This window comes from Pteronotus mesoamericanus, unplaced genomic scaffold (assembly GCF_021234165.1).
Source record: "Pteronotus mesoamericanus isolate MK-2021 breed Mesoamerican mustached bat unplaced genomic scaffold, CSHL_Meso_final contig_482, whole genome shotgun sequence".
NCBI lineage: Eukaryota > Metazoa > Chordata > Mammalia > Chiroptera > Mormoopidae > Pteronotus > Pteronotus mesoamericanus.
In genome coordinates, this window is record NW_026555181.1 from 196,358 (window position 1) to 213,665 (window position 17,308).

Genomic DNA, 17,308 nt, shown 5'->3' on the forward strand with positions numbered 1-17,308 from the left:
CCTCCAGGGCTCCCATCTCCCCTGGGGTAAAAGCCCAGGTCCCCGCCAAGGCCCGCAAGGCCCTCCTTGTCTGTCGTGCCGCCCTCCCCTCCTTGCCCTCCCCTCCTCACTTGCTGCTCCAGCCACAGCTCCTGCTCGCTGTTCCTCCAACCACTAGGCACGGTCCTGCCCCAGGGGCCTGTACACAGGTTGTTGCCTCGGCTTGGAATGCCCCAAGTACTTCCTTCAAGTCTGCTCAAAGAAATTCTCCCTAATCTTTATTTAAGATTGTAAAATACGCCCCGGGCAGGTGGCTCAAGGTTGGTTGGAGCGTCATCCCGCACACCGAAAGGCTGCAGTTTTGATCCCAGTTGGAGCGCACGCAGGAGGTGTCACATCCATGTTCCTCCCCCCTTCTCGATCTCTCTCTCTCCCCACCCCCCGATCTCTCTCAGTCTGTCTCCACCCCCCGCCGTCTCTCTCCATTTCTTTCTCTCTCTCCCTGCTTTCTTCTCTCTCTCAAAATCAATGAACATAACATCAGGTGATGATAAAAAAAAAAATTATAAAATACCTTCCTGCCTGTCCCATTCCTATTACTTGTACCTGTTTTACTTTTCCCCCTGAGACTGACTGCCCTCTGACCCAGGATACAATTTAGGATACAGCGTACCTCCTTACTATGTCTCTTGCTTCTTCTCTGTCTTCCTCCACCACAAGATCAGGGACCTTTGCTGAGTCCCCAAAGCCCAGCACAGCACCCCGCACACAGTACGTGCTCCATCAACACAGGTTCAGTCCCTGGGCAGTTTCTCCTCCCAGTCACATCTCCCATTAATCTCAGCCCATTCCAAAGGGTGTCAGGCTCCACCCTAAGCAAACACTGCTCCCCTGGAATCAGGCCAGGCCGAGAAGGAAGAACAGGAACCCACACTCTCCACTGTGAACTTTCCCCAGAACTCAGAGGGCCTCATGGAAGCACTGAACCAGGAAGGCAGGACTTACAAGATGCTGAGCCTGGGGCTTTGGTCAGGGGGCATGGGCAGCCCCCAGACCTTCCTGCTCTCTACGTTTGACATCTGTCTTCCCAACAACCTCACTTTACTGTGCAGCCCTGGGCAAGTGGCTGCCCCTCTCTGAGCCAGGCTTTGACCTCTGTAAAACAGGAAGACGGCTGGCTGGACAATCTGAGGCCTGATTTTGAGCGGGACATCTTTTCCCATGACCCCCGCATGACGGAGCATCTACTACCAGCCCTATCATGTGCTGCTCTCAGCAGCCCTGTTCCATGGTGGGGGCTTTACACCCACTTTACAGAGAGGAAAACTGAGATCCAGACAAGAGAAATGGCTGGAGGTTGCCTCCAGTCGAGATGTATTCCCTCCAACCCCCAAACCCTCCAAATCTCAAGCCTCCCTGCTTCCTGGGAGCTCGGTGACCACACTGCCCTGAGGCGATCCCAGGCCAGTCAGGCCTGCTCTGTGCCCCACATCTCAGATGCCCGCACCTGCCCAGCCTCAAGGGACCCACTTGGTCCTGGACAAAGAGACTTGAGGAGCAATCAGACACTGGCTCCCAGGGAGCTCCTTTGTCCTGTACTTCTGGGAGCAAATGACCCAGAAAAAACGTCCTGCCACTGACCCCTCTCCTCTCCAGGTTCTAGGCTTCCTACTCTCAGAGACCATCCTGGCTCCTCGCCCACAGGCTGCTCTGGGGACTACTGTGACAACCTTCAGCTCGCCCCCACCCCCTCCTGCATGTCACCACTGGGAGATTTTAGCCAGAGAAGGGATCAAGAGAAACAAGGTAAGGCGACCCCAGGACCCGCTCCCCCAGCTCCAGCAGGTTCCGAAGGCGGTGGGAGGCCCATGCAATTGTCGGAAGACTCAAGGGCCTCTTCAGAAGTTCCAGGAAGCTTCCCCATTGACCAAATGCCAGGCTGCCCACCTGCCACCTCCCTGCCTGGCTTCCCATCCTTAGTTTGAAAGATCAAAGAGGCCACCCTGTGCCCCTTCGGCCCCCTGGCACCACCTGGGCCAACAATGACCCTTTTAGGTCCCTGGCTCTGGCGTCCTGGGCTGGTTGCCAAAGGTTGTAACTGCCAGCCAGATAATCCTTTAGAAACTATGTCAAATGCCCACGCAGGAGGGTCAGTTTCCTGCTTTACCGGGAGCTGGGGGGAGGTGACCTGGGGTCCGGGGTCCCCACAGTGGGGGGTCTGGCCCCAGCAGGGGCCTCGGATGGTGGGCAGAGCAGGGACTTACCTGTCTAGGAGGCTGAGTTGCCTCTGAGCAGGCAGCAGGAGCCGAGGCCTGGGTGCTCGCCTGGCATGGGGGCGGGGAGGGAGCCCGAGGCTTGAGCTCCGGCCTCCCCACCTGTTTGCTCAACTTTTCCTCCCTTGTGGTAGCAACAGGCTAGCAGGTCCCGTGCCAGGTGGAACCAGCACGGCAGCATGCAACATGCGACAGGCACAGGCGAACTGGCAGTGTGAGAGAGACAGGGAGGCTGGCTGGGTGTGTGGCTCTGTCGTAAGGTGCTCTCACGTGGCAGTAGCTGGCCTTAACCCCTGCTCACCCAGAGGCCAAGGACACTGAGTCCTGCCCTGTTAGTGCCATTCACCCCTGAGCCCTTGACATCAACAGTGGGACCAGCATGGATAGGCAGGTCCTCAGGAAAGGTTTGTTGAATAAGTTAAGGAATAAATACATGAAACTCCTTCTAGCTAGCCAGCCCCCTTTCCCCTCTGCTCCCTTTACAGCTAGAACTGCCAAGCCTTTGCACTTGCTGTGCCTTTGGGTGAACCGTGGCAGGGCTGGCTTCTTTTTGTCTTTCGGATCTGAGAGCAAATTCTGTTTCTGTGCTACAAAGTGAGCAGCCAGATTCCTATGTCGAGAATCTTGTCATTTCCCAGCTGGGTAGCTTTGGCTCTTCTCAATTTCCTCATCTAAAAAAATGGGGAAAAACACTAGCATCTACTTCCTAGGAGAGTTTCGAAGAGTGAGTAAATGAATGAATGTCCATAAAGTGCTTAGGACAGGACAGGGCACGCAGTAGGTCTGCACCTTCTAGCCGCTACCCACAAGTGGCTGGTCCTAATGAATTAAATGTGGTTAAGTGTAGAATACACACTGGGGTTGGAAGATGCAGTACCCAAAGAATAGAGTTTGTTATTTTTAATATTCACTCTATGTTGAAATGATAATATTTTGGATATGTTGGATTACATGAAGTATATCATTAAAGTAATCTCACTGTTTCTATTTTGCTTTCTAAATTGTGGTTACTAGAAAATTTTAAATAACATTTAGGATTTTAAATTTAAATTGCCTTTCATTGTAGTGCTCTTGGGCAGTGCTGGAAGAGGTGCTTAATGCATAGCAGATATTGAGCCTGTTTTGTTTTTTTTTTGAACACATCTGTGTTATTTTCAAAGTGTTTATTAGCAGCTGAAATTACCGGCTGTGTTGTGCTTGTTTATCTGTCTCTTCTAGAATGTCACCTTATTGAGGTCAAGGATTTTGTCTTGCTCATTCTTGTATTCCCATAACCTAGAACGGTGTCTGGTACACAGTAGGTGCTCAATAAATATTTGTGGCATGAATAAACGAATGAGTGAGTGAATGAACGAATGAATTAAGGGAATACAGGAGGAGGGATGAAGACGCGTGGGTCCCTAATACCTGGTACCTAGTGCTGATGGTAATAGCCTCTATATCCACGAGGGGGCGCCAGAAACCAGGCAACCGGCTCCAGCCCCACAGCCTCAGTTTTCCACTCCGTAAAACGGGAGCAAGGGAGCAGAGACGGGCGAGGATGAATCAAGAAATCCAGAAGCCGCAACGGCACGCAGACCCCGGCCCCTCCTCTCCATTCCTATACTCTCCTGTCCCCCCCTCTGGCACGAGTTTGGTTTTGTCTTTTTACATTTTCATTTTTTTTAAATTAAAGTTTATCCACACATGCACTTTAAAGAAGTCAAATTTTAATTCAGGTTTGTTAAAATTAGCCAAGTGGCATTGTCACCCCACAATTTTCTCCCTTCTAAGAGGCTCTGACCCCTTAATTTCCTTTAAGATAAATTATGTTGACATTCACTTCCTTGTCTCCAAATAACGCCTGTTTTGCCACTTCTTGATTTTCCAGTTTTAGTATTTACTTCCCACAAGGAGGGGTTTAGAATCAACCCTGAAATTGACTTTTAAAAAAATTGTTTCATTTTCATGATCCTTATCACTGACCCAACCCCCAGTCATCCTCTAGTTGTCTGAACCTGTGTTTCTCAAACTCTCTCAGGCATTCAGATGGCCTTAGGGGGCTCACTGAAACCCAGACGGTGGAGCCCCGCCCAGAGTTTCTGATGCAGGAAGTCTGGGGTGGGACATGAAGTTCTACATCTCTACCAAACTCCGGGGTGTTGCCCTCAAGCACCCTAGACAGTGATGAGGGACCATGTCTCTGGAATCAGGCAGGCCTGGGTGAAAACATCCCAGCTCTGTCTCTCACTAATGGGGTGCCTGGACATCCCCACAGAGGAGATCATTAGTTATGAATAAAATTACTAATAGCAGCATTTATTACTTCCCAAATCATGACTTCACAATTAATAACCACCTAGTCATATAACTAATAAATTCACCATTAGACTTTAATAACAACAGCAATATAATTATTCTTTGTACATAAATAACACCGATTCACAGCATGCTTCTTGGTGTGATTTTCTGAGCTCCTGTTGGGGATGATAATAGTTTTCATCTGCTTGATTAATATTATCAAATATTTATTGTTTTCTAGGTGTAAGGTTCTGTGTTAGGTACCGGGAATATATTCGTAGTAAAAAACGGGACCCTAACTTATGGAGATATCCCATGCAAAGGCTATAGCCCTGAGACTGGCATTTAATAATATTATTATGTATAGTTACCATTATGTTACAAATAACGTTATATATAATATTAGTACATTATATATTTATGGTACTTATATATAATTAGTAATAACATGTCTATCAATAATATTACATATAATTTACATATTGTGCATAATGAAAATCAAACTTAATTATCATATTATAATTACTATTTACATTAAACATTTAACACAGTAATTTGTGTTACAATGTGGTGATAAGCAATTTATTATTTATAAATATTACTTACATTTCACGTATAATATTAATACTGTTGCAATGTTGGTTGGAAAGGCGTTGTCCTTCCATTTCCTGGGCGCGTGGGGGCGCTCGAGGCACTCCCGGGCCCGAACGCACTCAGGCCCCGCCCCCGATCTCCGATAGGCTACAGGCGCGGTGCGCCATGGCGCAGCGACAGGCCCCGTCCCCGGCCCTCCCCCTGGTCCCTGGGCTCGGCTCCCTCCCTCCACCCTCCAGCCGGCGGCGGTTGTTGTTCAGCGGCGGCGGCCGCCGCTTGGGTCGTAACCTCCGGCCGCCCGCTCGCTAGTCGGTCCGCGCGCGTGGCCATGGAGCTGGAAGTGCCGGACGAAGCGGAGAGCGCCGAGGGGGGGACCGTGACTTCGGAGGTGACCTGGGCCGCGGAGAGCGGCGCGGCATCAGGTAACGGTTCCGAACCTCGCGTCCCTTCGTTCATACGGAATGGACCCGCCTGCCCCCCCCCCGCTGGGGCCCAGTGGTCCCGTCCAAGTGCCAGGGGGTAGCCGAGACCCGCTGCAGGAACACCGGAACGTTCCACTCAGGAGTGCTTGCGGGGGGATGGAACACCCCACCCCCGGGTTGGGGGACTCACCGCCAGGAGCCGGAGGGAGGCTGGAACGCCCCACCTGGGGCTTGGAGTGGCACCGCCTATTCTGGAGATCCCTTGGGGGGTCGTTGGGCTGGGGGCGGGAGTGGGTGCGGGGCCCCATTCTGAGAGGCTGTGAGTGGAGCATCCTCCTTTGGAAGGGTGCGGGGAAGACCCCCCACTTAGAACGTGGTGGGTGAGTGTTCCGCCTCCTACTGAGGGCGTTCGGGGACGACGTCCCTTCAGTCTTGTTGGTATGGCTGGATTGCTCTGCGTGTGTGGAATGGTGAAGTACCCCGTTCCATGAAGGGGGCCCTATCTCCAAGGTGGGGCATGACAGGGGGGTGACACTGTATCAAATACGCAGCCTTGCGTGGACCCATTCTCTGGGCCACACACCTTGTTGGTGTCAGCTTCCTGGCCTCAGCCCTTCCCTTCACAAACGGTCACCCCTATGGGCACATCTTATTGGTTGGGAAGACTAGGGGCAGCTGGGGTGGAGGAGGGAGGGTCTTTGTGGCCATCTGGGACAGCCTCCTGACAATCTCAGTCTTTCTTGTGGAAGTCACCAGACCCGGTTTCTGGTGCACTAACCATTTGTTTCCTATCTGGGCCTTAGTTTACCTTGCTATCACAGGAGGGGGCTAAGGGCATGACATCTTCAGGCACCTTCAGTGCCAGGGCTCTTTAAGCAGACTGAGGAAGGGTAGGCCCTTCTAATCCTTCCCCCTGGACACCCGGGGTCTGCTGTAGCCATGTAGGGCCATTGCTTCCTGGTGCCCCTCTCCTTGGCCTGCCTTTCTTGCCCTCCAGCAGAGCAGGTGTGGGGAGCAAGGCATCCTCGCCTAGCCCCACCAACCCCAGGCATGCCTTTCCTTGGGGTGGAGTACAGAGCCACTGCGGTTCCTTCTCAGTTGAGGTCACAAGCTCCCAAATAGGAAGTTTCCTGATCTAAAGAACCCTTTGCTCCTCCCAAGCAGCCCTCATGGGCGGAGTCCTGTAGACACCCACATGGGCATCCATCCTCCTTCTCCCCCTGGCCTGCAGAAGCCTTCTTGGCAGTCGGGGAGATGCTGTGCTGCCTGGGAATTGGGAGAAGTGGAGGGGGGGGGGAGAGAGAGAAAGAGAGAGGCAGAGACAGAGAGAGAGAGAGAGAGAAGGAGGGGGAGGGGGGAGAGAGAGAGGAAGGAGGGAGAAAGGAATATCCTGGGCTTTGGAAGACTCCCACTGCTTCCTCTCCCACTGCCATTTGGAACTGCCTGGTAGATGACCTGTTTCCTTCCTACCGTACAGTCGCCTTGCCTTTTTTCAGCTGGTGCCTTTGCCAGGCTAGCACCACACGTGGCTTAGGGCCCCAGCAAGTTTCTTTCTCAGCCCCCTGACCTCCATCATCAGCCCTCTGGCCTGGCTGGTTAGAGACAAAATAGCCGCAGATTAAGTGACCACTGGAAAGCTACAGAGCAAACATTTGTCTTATCAGGAGCTGGGTGAGCTGATTGGGGACAGATAAAGTCCCAGCCCCTGGCTCTGGCTGGGTCTCCCTGCCTGCCCTGAAATCCCCAGAAATCTGCCTTCCCCAGCAAATTATTTACTTTATTCTCTTTAAAGAGCTGCCTCTCCCAGCTCCAAACCCACTTCTCTTGACTTAAGTGCTGTGAAGTTTGGGTAATAGCTGTCCACGCTTTTCCTACTGCTGTATAAATATATAAACATATAAATGGGTCTGCATATTCCTCACCAGGATGGTTCATGCAGCACCAGGGTCTCTGCTCTCTCACTATTGACTTTTTGGGACAGAAAAGTTTTTGTATTTAAAGGAACTGTACTGGGTGCTGGAAGGTGTTGAGCAGCATCCCTGGCCCCGACCCTCTCAATGCCAGGAGTTTCTCCCCTCAGTTGTGACAAATACAGTGTCCCAGATACAGTCCAGTGCCCCTTGGAGGTAGTCACCCTGCGGGAGAGCCACTGCTTGCTTTTTATTGGTGATATTCTGGGTTATTTTCCCCCACGTTGATATCAGTTATTTTTTTCAGAAACAGAGAAGACACTACCGTGATGAAGACTGTGGGAATCCCAGGGTTACTCTGCCTGGATTCCACTAAAGAGCAAATGCCCCCATCTCTCTGAGCCATCAGTGTCCCCATCTGTAAAAATGGGGTGAGAGTGCTGGATGGATGTTAGGGACAGCTGCTCGAGGCCCCAGCCATTACTGATTTACAAGCTTCCTGCTGAAGGGGCATTCAAGTTGTGTCTGGAGTTGCCTTTTGCTGTTACAAGCAGTAAATGGTTTGTCTTTGAGTGTGTGTGCTTCAGTTTCTAGAAGTTGTAGTCACACCGTGGAGTGGCTGGGTTAGAGGCCAGGAGATTGAAAAATAACTATCAGGCACCTGATGGCTTTTCAGGAAGGTGTGGCAGGGCCAGTAGAGACTGTCGTCCCGCAGCGTTGCCAGCTCTGGATGTTATCAGCCTCGGTCATTTTGGCCAATCTGATGGGAGGTGAAACGTATCTCATTGGTGTTTAGAATCTGGTTACTTTTAAACGCCTGGGCTTCTGAGTCCCTGTCCAGAGAAGGCCTGATGAGATTCTTCATTGGCTTTTGGGAGCTGTGTGGGGTGCCTCATTCCTGGGGGCTTGGACACATTCATGGGGCCAGCTGTGGGCTTTTGGGCTGAGCTGCGGTCTGCCGTTTCAGAGCCATTTCCCTCCTGTCCTTCCTGTACCCATGGTATCTCAGAACAGGCAGCTTCTTCCCAGACCTCCCAAGCCCTCCTACATCTAATCTGGCGGCCAATTATGTCAGCTTTGCCTTCAAAATGGACCCTGAATCCACCCACTTCTTCCCCTCCTCTGCCTCCACCTGGTCCAACCCCATCATCCATTGCTGGCCTGGTCCCCATCCCTTCGCATGTTCTCTGCAGCTCACTTTAGAAGGCTCTCGTTAAAAACTGACTCAGATCCCATCCTTCTTCTGCCCACAACCCTCCAGGACTCCGAGTTTCCTCTGTGTAAAAACTCAGACCCTGCCCATGGTTCACAAGGCCCTGCATGACGTGCTCCTGTCCCCTCCCTCTCCTCACCCTCCTCCCTCTCTCCCATTTGCTCTGCTCCAGCCACACAAGGCTCGCTGTTTTGCCAATACCCCGGACATAGTCCTGCCCCAGGGCCTTTGCATGGGCTGTGCCTGCTGCCTAAAACACTCGTTCTTCATACCTGTGTCATTTGCTCCCTTAGCTCTTTCAAATTTTTGCTGAAATATCTCTTCCTCCATGAAGATATTTGAGGGAGGCCTGAGAGAGGGGTGGGAAGACAGCACAGTTCAAGTGAAGGCCTAGGGTGCTTGAAGAACAGTGAGGGGCCAGCCTGCCCAGGGGGAGCAGGCAGCATCACTACAGGCCTCCTCTGTAGCTGTGAGTGAATGGTAACCAGGGATTGCAACGTCCCTGGTCCCTGCATTGTGCGCGAGTTGTGGCCTTAGCAGATAGAAAGCTCCCAGTGTGAATTTTGCCCTGGCCACTGTATAGGAATGCAGCCTAAGGCACTTGGACTGGCAGCATTGGCAGGAGAGGCCTTGGGAGCTGGACCACCTTTACCAGCTGGGGACACTCCACCTCAGTGTCTCCATCTGCGAAATGACTATACCTTTCTCTTAGGCCTGGACTGAGTGAATTGAGGTGCAGAGCTTTAGAGGGCTCCTGGTGTGGAGCCGACTCCATGTGAGTGCTGGAGTTTTCCCTCCTCCAGTCCACACCCAAGTCAAAGGATCAGTGTGTCAGAAACTGCTTCTTGCAGTGCCTGACACAAGCTGGAGTTTGCCATGAGCCTCAGAGCATGTGCAGACGTGCAGTTGCCTCTTAGTCCTTGAACAGGGCTTATTGAACATTTATCAAGCATCTGCTGTGGGCCATGTGGGGTTCTAGGTGCCCAGGCCAGTCACATCTGTTACCAGGGGAATTCCTTCGCTGTCCTCTGGCCTCTCAGATTGGTGAGGCTGGGGTAGCGGGTAGAGTAAACAGGTAAGACCCGGGGCTGCAGTCTGTTCCCCCCTAGACAAACCCTGTCTACCCCTGGTTTTTGTCAATAAAGTTTTATTGGCACACGGCCATGCCCATTCTCTCACATGTTTATGCGGCTTTCACATTACAGTGGCAGAGCTGAGTCTCAAGACAGAGACCTCATAGCCCACAGTGTGGAAAATATTCACTCTCTGGTCCTTTACGGAAAGTGTTTGCTGACCCTGGAATAAAACCATGCTGGACAGTGGTGTGTGTGCAGAGGGAAGGGAAGCATGTGGCAGCACAGGTTGCCAGGACCTGCTGTAGGTGGTCAGGAGAGGAAGTGCCTTGAGTGAGAAACAGCAACTGACGGTGGAGCTTTTGGGCAGAGGGAACATGCAAAGGCTCTGAGGCCAGAATGAGTGTGATTCCTCTGAGCGATGGAAGCCAAGTCAGTGTGTGGGGCAGGGGCTGAGACAGGCAGGGCCAGCTGCAAGGGGCCCTGGAGGTCTGGGCCTGCCTCAGTTCTGTACTGAGTTCAGTTGCTGGTGCTGGTGGGTTGAAGCAGGGCACTGGGCACAGTCAGTTTTGCAGAGCATGTGCTGGCTGCTTGGTGGGGAGGGGATGCGGAGGAGGGGGGTCTGGGCCAGGGATGGGGCTTGGGGGTGGAGGGAGGTGAGGGAGATGAGGAACCCAGGACAGTTTTGGTCTCTGTGCCCTGGAGTTGGTGGTGGGGTGAGGAGGGCCCAGGAAGGAGCACGTCTAGGGGGCCGAGCTTACACTGATTTGAGAGGAGCAGGGAGGGAGCTGCTGCCATGTGGAGCCTTACGGACTGGGCAGGGTGGCCTGGGGCTTGGCCTGGGTGGACCCTGCCTTGACCTTGGACAGTGTTCCTTTGAGCATGTGAGGTCCCTGCTTTCCACCTTGGTTTTTCCTCTGAAAATGAGGGCAGTGAGGTCCTGAGGATTTCGGGGGACAGGAATAGGTGAGGCCTGCAGGCCCCGGTGGCACTGTTTAAATGGCATCTGTGTGATCTGGGTATTTATACATGGAGAGGCCCAGGCTCCATGGGGGTCCTGGGCCCCCAGGCCTTATATTCCCAAATCCTGCCACTTTGACCAAGTTGCGCCCCACCACATGTGGCATGGCCGGTTGAGGCCGCACTGGAGATGTTCCCTCTGCTGCCAGCTGGACTCACAGCCTGAGCCCCGGGACTGCCCTGCGTGGAGGGTTCCTGGCTGAGGGGATTAGCCGCGGAGCCCTGCGTGGCCGTGTACCTCCAGCCGCGGCAGCCACACCGGAGGGGGCGGGGTCCACCCATGGGGCCCCAAGTGCCTGAACCAGTGGAAGGGAAAAGTTCTGGGAACCTGACCTCTGTCTTTGAAGAAAGGAACCCCAACATTTTGTCACAATTGTCTCCTTTCTCTTGCCCATGCATCATGTGTACATGTCGTGGCCTTTATCCTGGGTGGGGGCATGGGGTTGCTGTTGAAGGTTTAGGGAGGCTCGGGTTTGGTCATAGTCTGTGGGTGACATTTCTCACACATCTCCTTATGTGTACCCTCCTGGGGGGCTGTCTTAGCTGGAAGTGTGTGAAGTGTTTTGGCAGGAGATGGTACAGTGTGTGACCAGGTGAGGGGACCGAGGGGTGGGAGTAGATGGAGAAGAGAGGAGGCAGAGTAGGAGAGACAAGAAATGGGTCCTAGCAGCCACGGAAGGAAGTTGTTCAGTTGTTCTGTGCCTCACTTCCCTCATTTGCAAAGCAGGATCACAGATACACCTTCCTCTCTGGTTCACATGAGGAGTAGATGCGTCAATGCCCAGAAAATGCTCAGAACAGGGCCCAGCATGTGGCAGATGCTCAGGAAGTGGGAGCAAAGGCACACGACTTAGGCTAGGCAGCCTGGGCCAGCGCGCTGTGCCTCCATCTGGCAGGGCACCTGGGTGGCCGTGCGGGGCAGCGCGGTCAGCCTGGAGTCTGGGTGGGCTTATGAGGGCCCATTCGGCAGCGTGACCAGGCCACGACTGTCAGGAAAGTCCCTGGGCCACTGTCAGTCAGGGTGGCTTAGGACCCGTGTGACAAACATCCCTGCAACTCAGTGGACCGTCTCAGAGGCTCATGTCTCAGTTAATGCCCAGGATCCCTGGCATGTCAGCAGGGACGTGATCGCCCAGAGACCCAGGGGATGCTGTCGCCCTGAATGCCCCCAGTTGCCTGGCAGAGGTGCACGTGCAAACCCCAGTCCACAGCTGTGGTTTCTGTGTTGTTATTAATAGGGCCTCCTGTCATGCTCAGAGGAGCGCCGGCTTGGATGACATATTCTGAGGGTACTTGACAGATGATGACATTTGGTGGTGGCCAGTCTCCTGCTCTCATAATACCATAAAGTGTCACCTGCAGGGTCATCTCTGTCGGCTGAATTCCTGGAGACAGGATGGCCAGGGTAAAGGCTCCCCATGCCTGTGTCGTTTGAAAGGCACCACCTCTATTGAAACGTACCTGGGATGTGCTTTAACTAGGCACGGTGCAGCCCGCAGATCAGGAGGTGACTGCCACGGAGGAAGAGTGTGTTATTCATCGTTCCCGAGGAGGGGGCACCCGGAGGCAGGGGGTGAGGGGAAAGCAGGGGCCCTTACTGGGGTTCTGTTAGGACACAGAGGACAAAGCTGGGGAGATACACTGAGTACGCCTGCCATCGGCTGGTGTGAGTTAATTTCAGTTGGCTCTGTGTGGCAGGGGCACCGGTACTTGGCCCGAGGGTGAGTGGGGCAGAGGGATGGCGGCTTGTGTGTGCAAGTGACACAGGGAGGTGGGGGCGTGTGTGGGTTGCTTGGCTTGTACATCAGAGGTGCGCTCACAGGGAACTGTTCGTGATCTCTGAGTTGGCCAATGCCAGGCTGGGACAGTCCCCCAGGTTCATGAGACCCTGAGATGCCAGAGCATTTCTGTAAAATACAGAAAGCAAAAAAAAAAAAAAAAAAAAAAAGACTAACCCCGAGCCAGATGGACTGATCTGAGATCCTTGGCAGTGGGTGAGAGCGCCTGTGCCTGTCCATTTCCACGATCTGTGCCAATCTTATGGAGCAAAGTGACATCTCAGCATAGTTGCAATTTGGATTTATCCTGCGAATAGGAGCGAATAGTCTTCATAGTTTTTCCTTTTATTGTGTGATCTTTGTTTTACTAAAAATATATTCCAGCAAGGGGAGCAAAGACAAGCCTGAGATACAGTGACTCGCCCACCCAGGTCACGTAGGGACAGGGACAGCGCACCCCTCCGTTATTCTGTAACTGTCAGAGCTGGACGTTGGCGCTCCACCCACGAGGGAGTCAGGGCCACCACGGAGGCTTTGTGTTGCCTTCGCTCAGGCGGGCCCCGTGGGTCCTGTTCCCGTCCGTCTTGGCTCCACACTTACAGATCCTTCTTTACCCCTCACCCCTCTTTCTACATGTGATCGCACACATCTGGGCACCTCGGTTCGTTTTCCGGGAAACTATAATCATATCTTTCTCATTCCTTTGAGTTATCCATCTTACTGATTTGTAGGCACTCTTTATATATTATGGAAGTTTTTTCTCTTAATCTATGGTACAAGTGCGAGTAGTTTTTTTTCCCCCTTCTCTTACGACGCTTATTAACACCAGGCAGGGAGTTTTGTTTTTCCATGGTCAAACTTATCAATCTCTCCTTTTATGGTTTCCCAATTTGGTTTTATAGACGGGAAATCCTTCCCTGTTCTGAGGTTATAGTTAAATTCTTCCAGTACTTCTATAATTTTACTTTTTTTAAACATTTACACATATACTATATTTGGAATTTATTCTGCCATAAGGCATGTGAGGGTTTAGTTGATTCAGGCTTTTCCAGGTGGCTCAGAGTCACCTGAGCCCACCCTTCTGGAGAGTCTGCCTTCTTCACTGATTTGAAATGCCACCCTCATTTGTACACCAAACTTCTGTACGTGGCTGGTCTATTTCTGGACTTCCTATTCCGTCCCGTATGTCTCCCTGTGTCTCATGCAGCAGGCATGTCTTAAACTACAAGTAATAACATGCTTGCAGCGGAAAGGGAACAGGCAAACCCCGGTGCAGTAGAACGTGAGTGTTTTTGACTCTCCTGCTCAGTGTCTGCAGAGGCAGTGGCCATCATTCCAGAGGTTTTTCCTGTGCCCATACCTACCTGTTTCTGTATATATTACCTTTTTTTTTTAAATATTTTACTTTGAAAACTTTCAAGCCTGCAGAAAAAGTTGCAAGGATATAAAGGTGAACGCCTATGTACCCTTCACTGAGGTTCCCCAGCTGTTAATGTTTAGCTTCTTGTGTGTGTGTGTGTGTGTGTGTTCTGCTGGGCCATTGCGGAGTCAGACATGATGCCCTCGGTCCCTCTGTTAGTCAGCTGGCTGTCATCATCCACGGTTCTGTTCTATGACATCGCCACAAGTACTGAGCCACTGCTCCTGAGGAAACGCAGGGTTAGATTCCTGCAAGTCCCTGGTCCCACATTTTCTCTGCTGACCAATAAGTAGCCTTGTGTTGTGTGTGTGTCCGTTTAAAGACACCTTATTTGGTATGCATCGTTGCTTCCTTAACGCTGTGCCCCCAGCCCTATAGCTCAGGCAGAAACCGAGCTTCTCTAACATGCATCTCCATAAGGCACGTCTTAGGAATCCTAGACAGCACTTCAGTTCTGTGCTTGAGAGACATTTCAAACAGCAAAAGCACCAAGAGAAAGAACAAAAATGCAAAAGAAGTGGCACTTGCTAGACCATGAAAAGGACACTTATATTTACAGTACAAGAGCTGAGACAAGAAGGCAGAGCGTTGCCTGGTTTAACCCCAGCTAGGTGCACGTAGGGCGCGACACAAACTACCTGCATTGTTTCACTACCTGCATTGGTCCGTGAATGAAGGTGAAAGCCACGTCAGGATTGACGTGAGCTTATAAATACATTTTTAGCCAGAAGGTGAATTGCAGCTATGGAATTTGTGAATAAGGAGCATCAACTGTATGTCTCATAAGCAAAGGTGTTCTCTTGGCTTAGTGCAGAGGTCAAGTATGGGAAATTTAACGTGGGTGCAGTAGTTGCTGTCTCATCAGTTAGTCCGGAATTGGTCTGAGCTGGAACTGTTCGTTCCCGCTCCAGGATTCAGTCTGGGATCACACAGCACTTGGAGACCTGGGGACAGCGGGGTCACCTGAGGACCCATGACTGGACAAGCTTCCTTCCTGGGCCAACAAGTCTACTGTGGACCTTGACCCCACTGCCCAAATCCTTCCGCCTGTGGGCCCTTGAGAATGACCCACCCTCCCCGCCTCATCTGTCCTCCACATCGCACACCTCCGGACCTCTGCTTTCTCCTCCAGGAAGCCCGCCCAATTCCCCCAACCAAGGTTGCTCCATGTAGCCTTTCCCACGGCCGCACGGAACCACGCATGGTAGTGGTTGTCCACCGCCCTATGGGCTGGCTTTGCCCAGAGCCTCGGGCCCTGGACTTTGGTGGCAGAGCCTGTGCTGGGCACACACAGGGGTTTGGCTGTGTTTGCGGCATGAGTGGTGAATGTTCTGGAACCTTCTTTCTGTTTTTCTTGAACACTGGGACTTTGGAAAACTGTCCAGCTAACGGCCTAAAGCCTGCAGTCCTTCCCCCACCCTATGTCCTCTGCAGGGCTTCCTGTTTACCACTCTGGAAATGCATTCATTTTGAGCAGGGAGACCAAGGGAGGGCGAGGAGCAGAGGAGGCAGAAAGAGTCAGGGCAGATCTCCGTGCCGAGGAGGAAGGGCAGGGTGGGCTGCCGTCAGGGCTCTGCCCCTCGGGGACTGCCCCTTGCTCCAGTGCCCCTTACTCCATCCGTTCGCAGCCGCCTGGCTGCGCCCTCCCTTCCAGCCACGCCACGCCCTTTGCTGTTTCCCGGAAAGCGTCCTGTCCTGTCACCGCCAGGCCCTTGCATGTGCGCGTGAGGGGGGCTGCCCTCCCACTTAGAAGTCAGCACTCTCGTGATTTTTCTTTTCCTTCCTGTGGAAAGATGTCACGTGTTCATGACAAAATGCAGGCCTGGCCGCACCCCCAGGCACCTCTGTTGCTGGCTTCTCTGTGCCCTTGTGAGGCACTTGGCCATGCGCAAGTGTCCTGGTCACACACCTCCTCCCACTGTGTTTGTAAAATATACTTTATTCTGCACTTTGACTTTTTTTCTAAACACTTTTTTGGGGTAATAGTTTTATTGAGATACAATTCAAATACCACATGATTTACCTAAAGTGTATAACTCATTGGTTTTTACTGTGTTCACAGTGTTGTGCATCCATCACTACAGTCAGTTTCCAAATGGTCTTACCCACTCCAACGGAGTCTGTCGGCAGGAGCCTCACTCCCAAATCCCCTGCTTTGCCATCTGCTTTCATCTGTGATTCGGACTCCTCTCGGGATCTCATATGAGTGAAATACACAGTATTTGTCCTTTTATGACTGGCTAATTTCATTAAGCACCCCCGAAAGAAGCCCCGCCCCTATCAGCAGCCATAATAGTTCCTTCCCATCCCCCTCCCCAGCCCCTACAAACCCACTCTGTCTCTGTGGATTTGCCTCTTCACATTTCATATAAATAGAATCACTGTATGGCCTTTGGGCCTGGCTTCTCCCCTCAAGAGTCATGTTTTCAAGGTTCATCCACATTGCAGCAAGTGTCGGGTCTTCATTCTTTTTCAGGGCAGTGTAATATTCCAGTGTGAGTACGGACACTGTGTTTATCTACTTACCAGCTGATGGACATGTGGGTGTTTCCGCCCTTTGGCTACTGTGAACCTGCATATACTGCTTTTCTGTGTGGACGTGTGTTTCTATTTCTCTGCGGTAGATGCCTTGGAGCAGAACTGCTGGGTCACATGGAAACTCTGTGTTTACATTTTGAGGAACTTCCAGGCTGTTTTCTTTCTTTTCTTTTCTTTTTTTTTAATATTTTATTTATTTACTTTTAGAGAGATGGGAAGGGAGGGAGAAAGGGAGAGAAACACCAGTACTTGAGAGAAACATTGATCGGTTGCCTCTTGCATGCCCCCACCTGGGGTCCTGGCCTACAACCCAGGGATGTGCCCTGACTGGGAATCGAACCAGCGAGCTTTCGATTCGCAGGCCGGCACTCAGTCCACTGAGCCACACCAGCCAGGGCCCACCAGACTGTTTTCTATGGTGGCCACACCAGTGTACATTCCCACCAGCTGTGCGTGAGGGCTCTGATTTTCCCATGTCCTCACTATACTTGTCATTGTCCTCTTTTTTATTCTAGCTGTGTTGGCAGGTGTGAGGTAGTATCTCTCTGTGGTTTTGATTTGCATTTCCCTGATGATAATGATGTTGAACATCTTTTCATGGGCTTATTGGCCATTTGTATGTCCTCTTTGGAGAAATGTTTGTTCAGAACCTTTGGTGGCTTTTCAACTGAGGTTCTTTTTCTTTTTATTATTGAATTGTAAGCATTCTTTATACATCCTAGATACAAGTCCCTTACCAGCTATTTGATTTGCAATATTTTCTCCCATTGTGTGGGTTGTCTCTTTACTTTCTTGATGGTGTCCTTTG

The 17,308-nt window shown here is 51.8% G+C and overlaps 2 protein-coding genes across 5 annotated transcripts in view; one reads left to right on the top strand and one right to left on the bottom strand.

Moving 5' to 3' along the window:
- The window catches only part of TJP3 (tight junction protein 3), a 28,743-nt gene extending 26,284 nt beyond the window's left edge, over positions 1-2,459 (bottom strand). Inside the window, exon 1 of the mRNA XM_054578057.1 lies at positions 2,244-2,459. The gene's annotated coding sequence lies outside the window, so the exon portion shown is untranslated. The remainder of the gene's footprint in view (positions 1-2,243) is intronic.
- Positions 2,460-5,323: 2,864 nt separating this feature from the next.
- PIP5K1C (phosphatidylinositol-4-phosphate 5-kinase type 1 gamma) overlaps positions 5,324-17,308 on the top strand; it is a 52,378-nt gene continuing 40,393 nt past the window's right edge. For all 4 annotated transcript variants that reach the window (XM_054578061.1, XM_054578063.1, XM_054578064.1 and 1 more), the window contains exon 1: positions 5,324-5,548. In XM_054578061.1, coding sequence (XP_054434036.1) covers positions 5,455-5,548 — 94 coding nt within the window. In that variant the 5' untranslated portion in view covers positions 5,324-5,454. The remainder of the gene's footprint in view (positions 5,549-17,308) is intronic.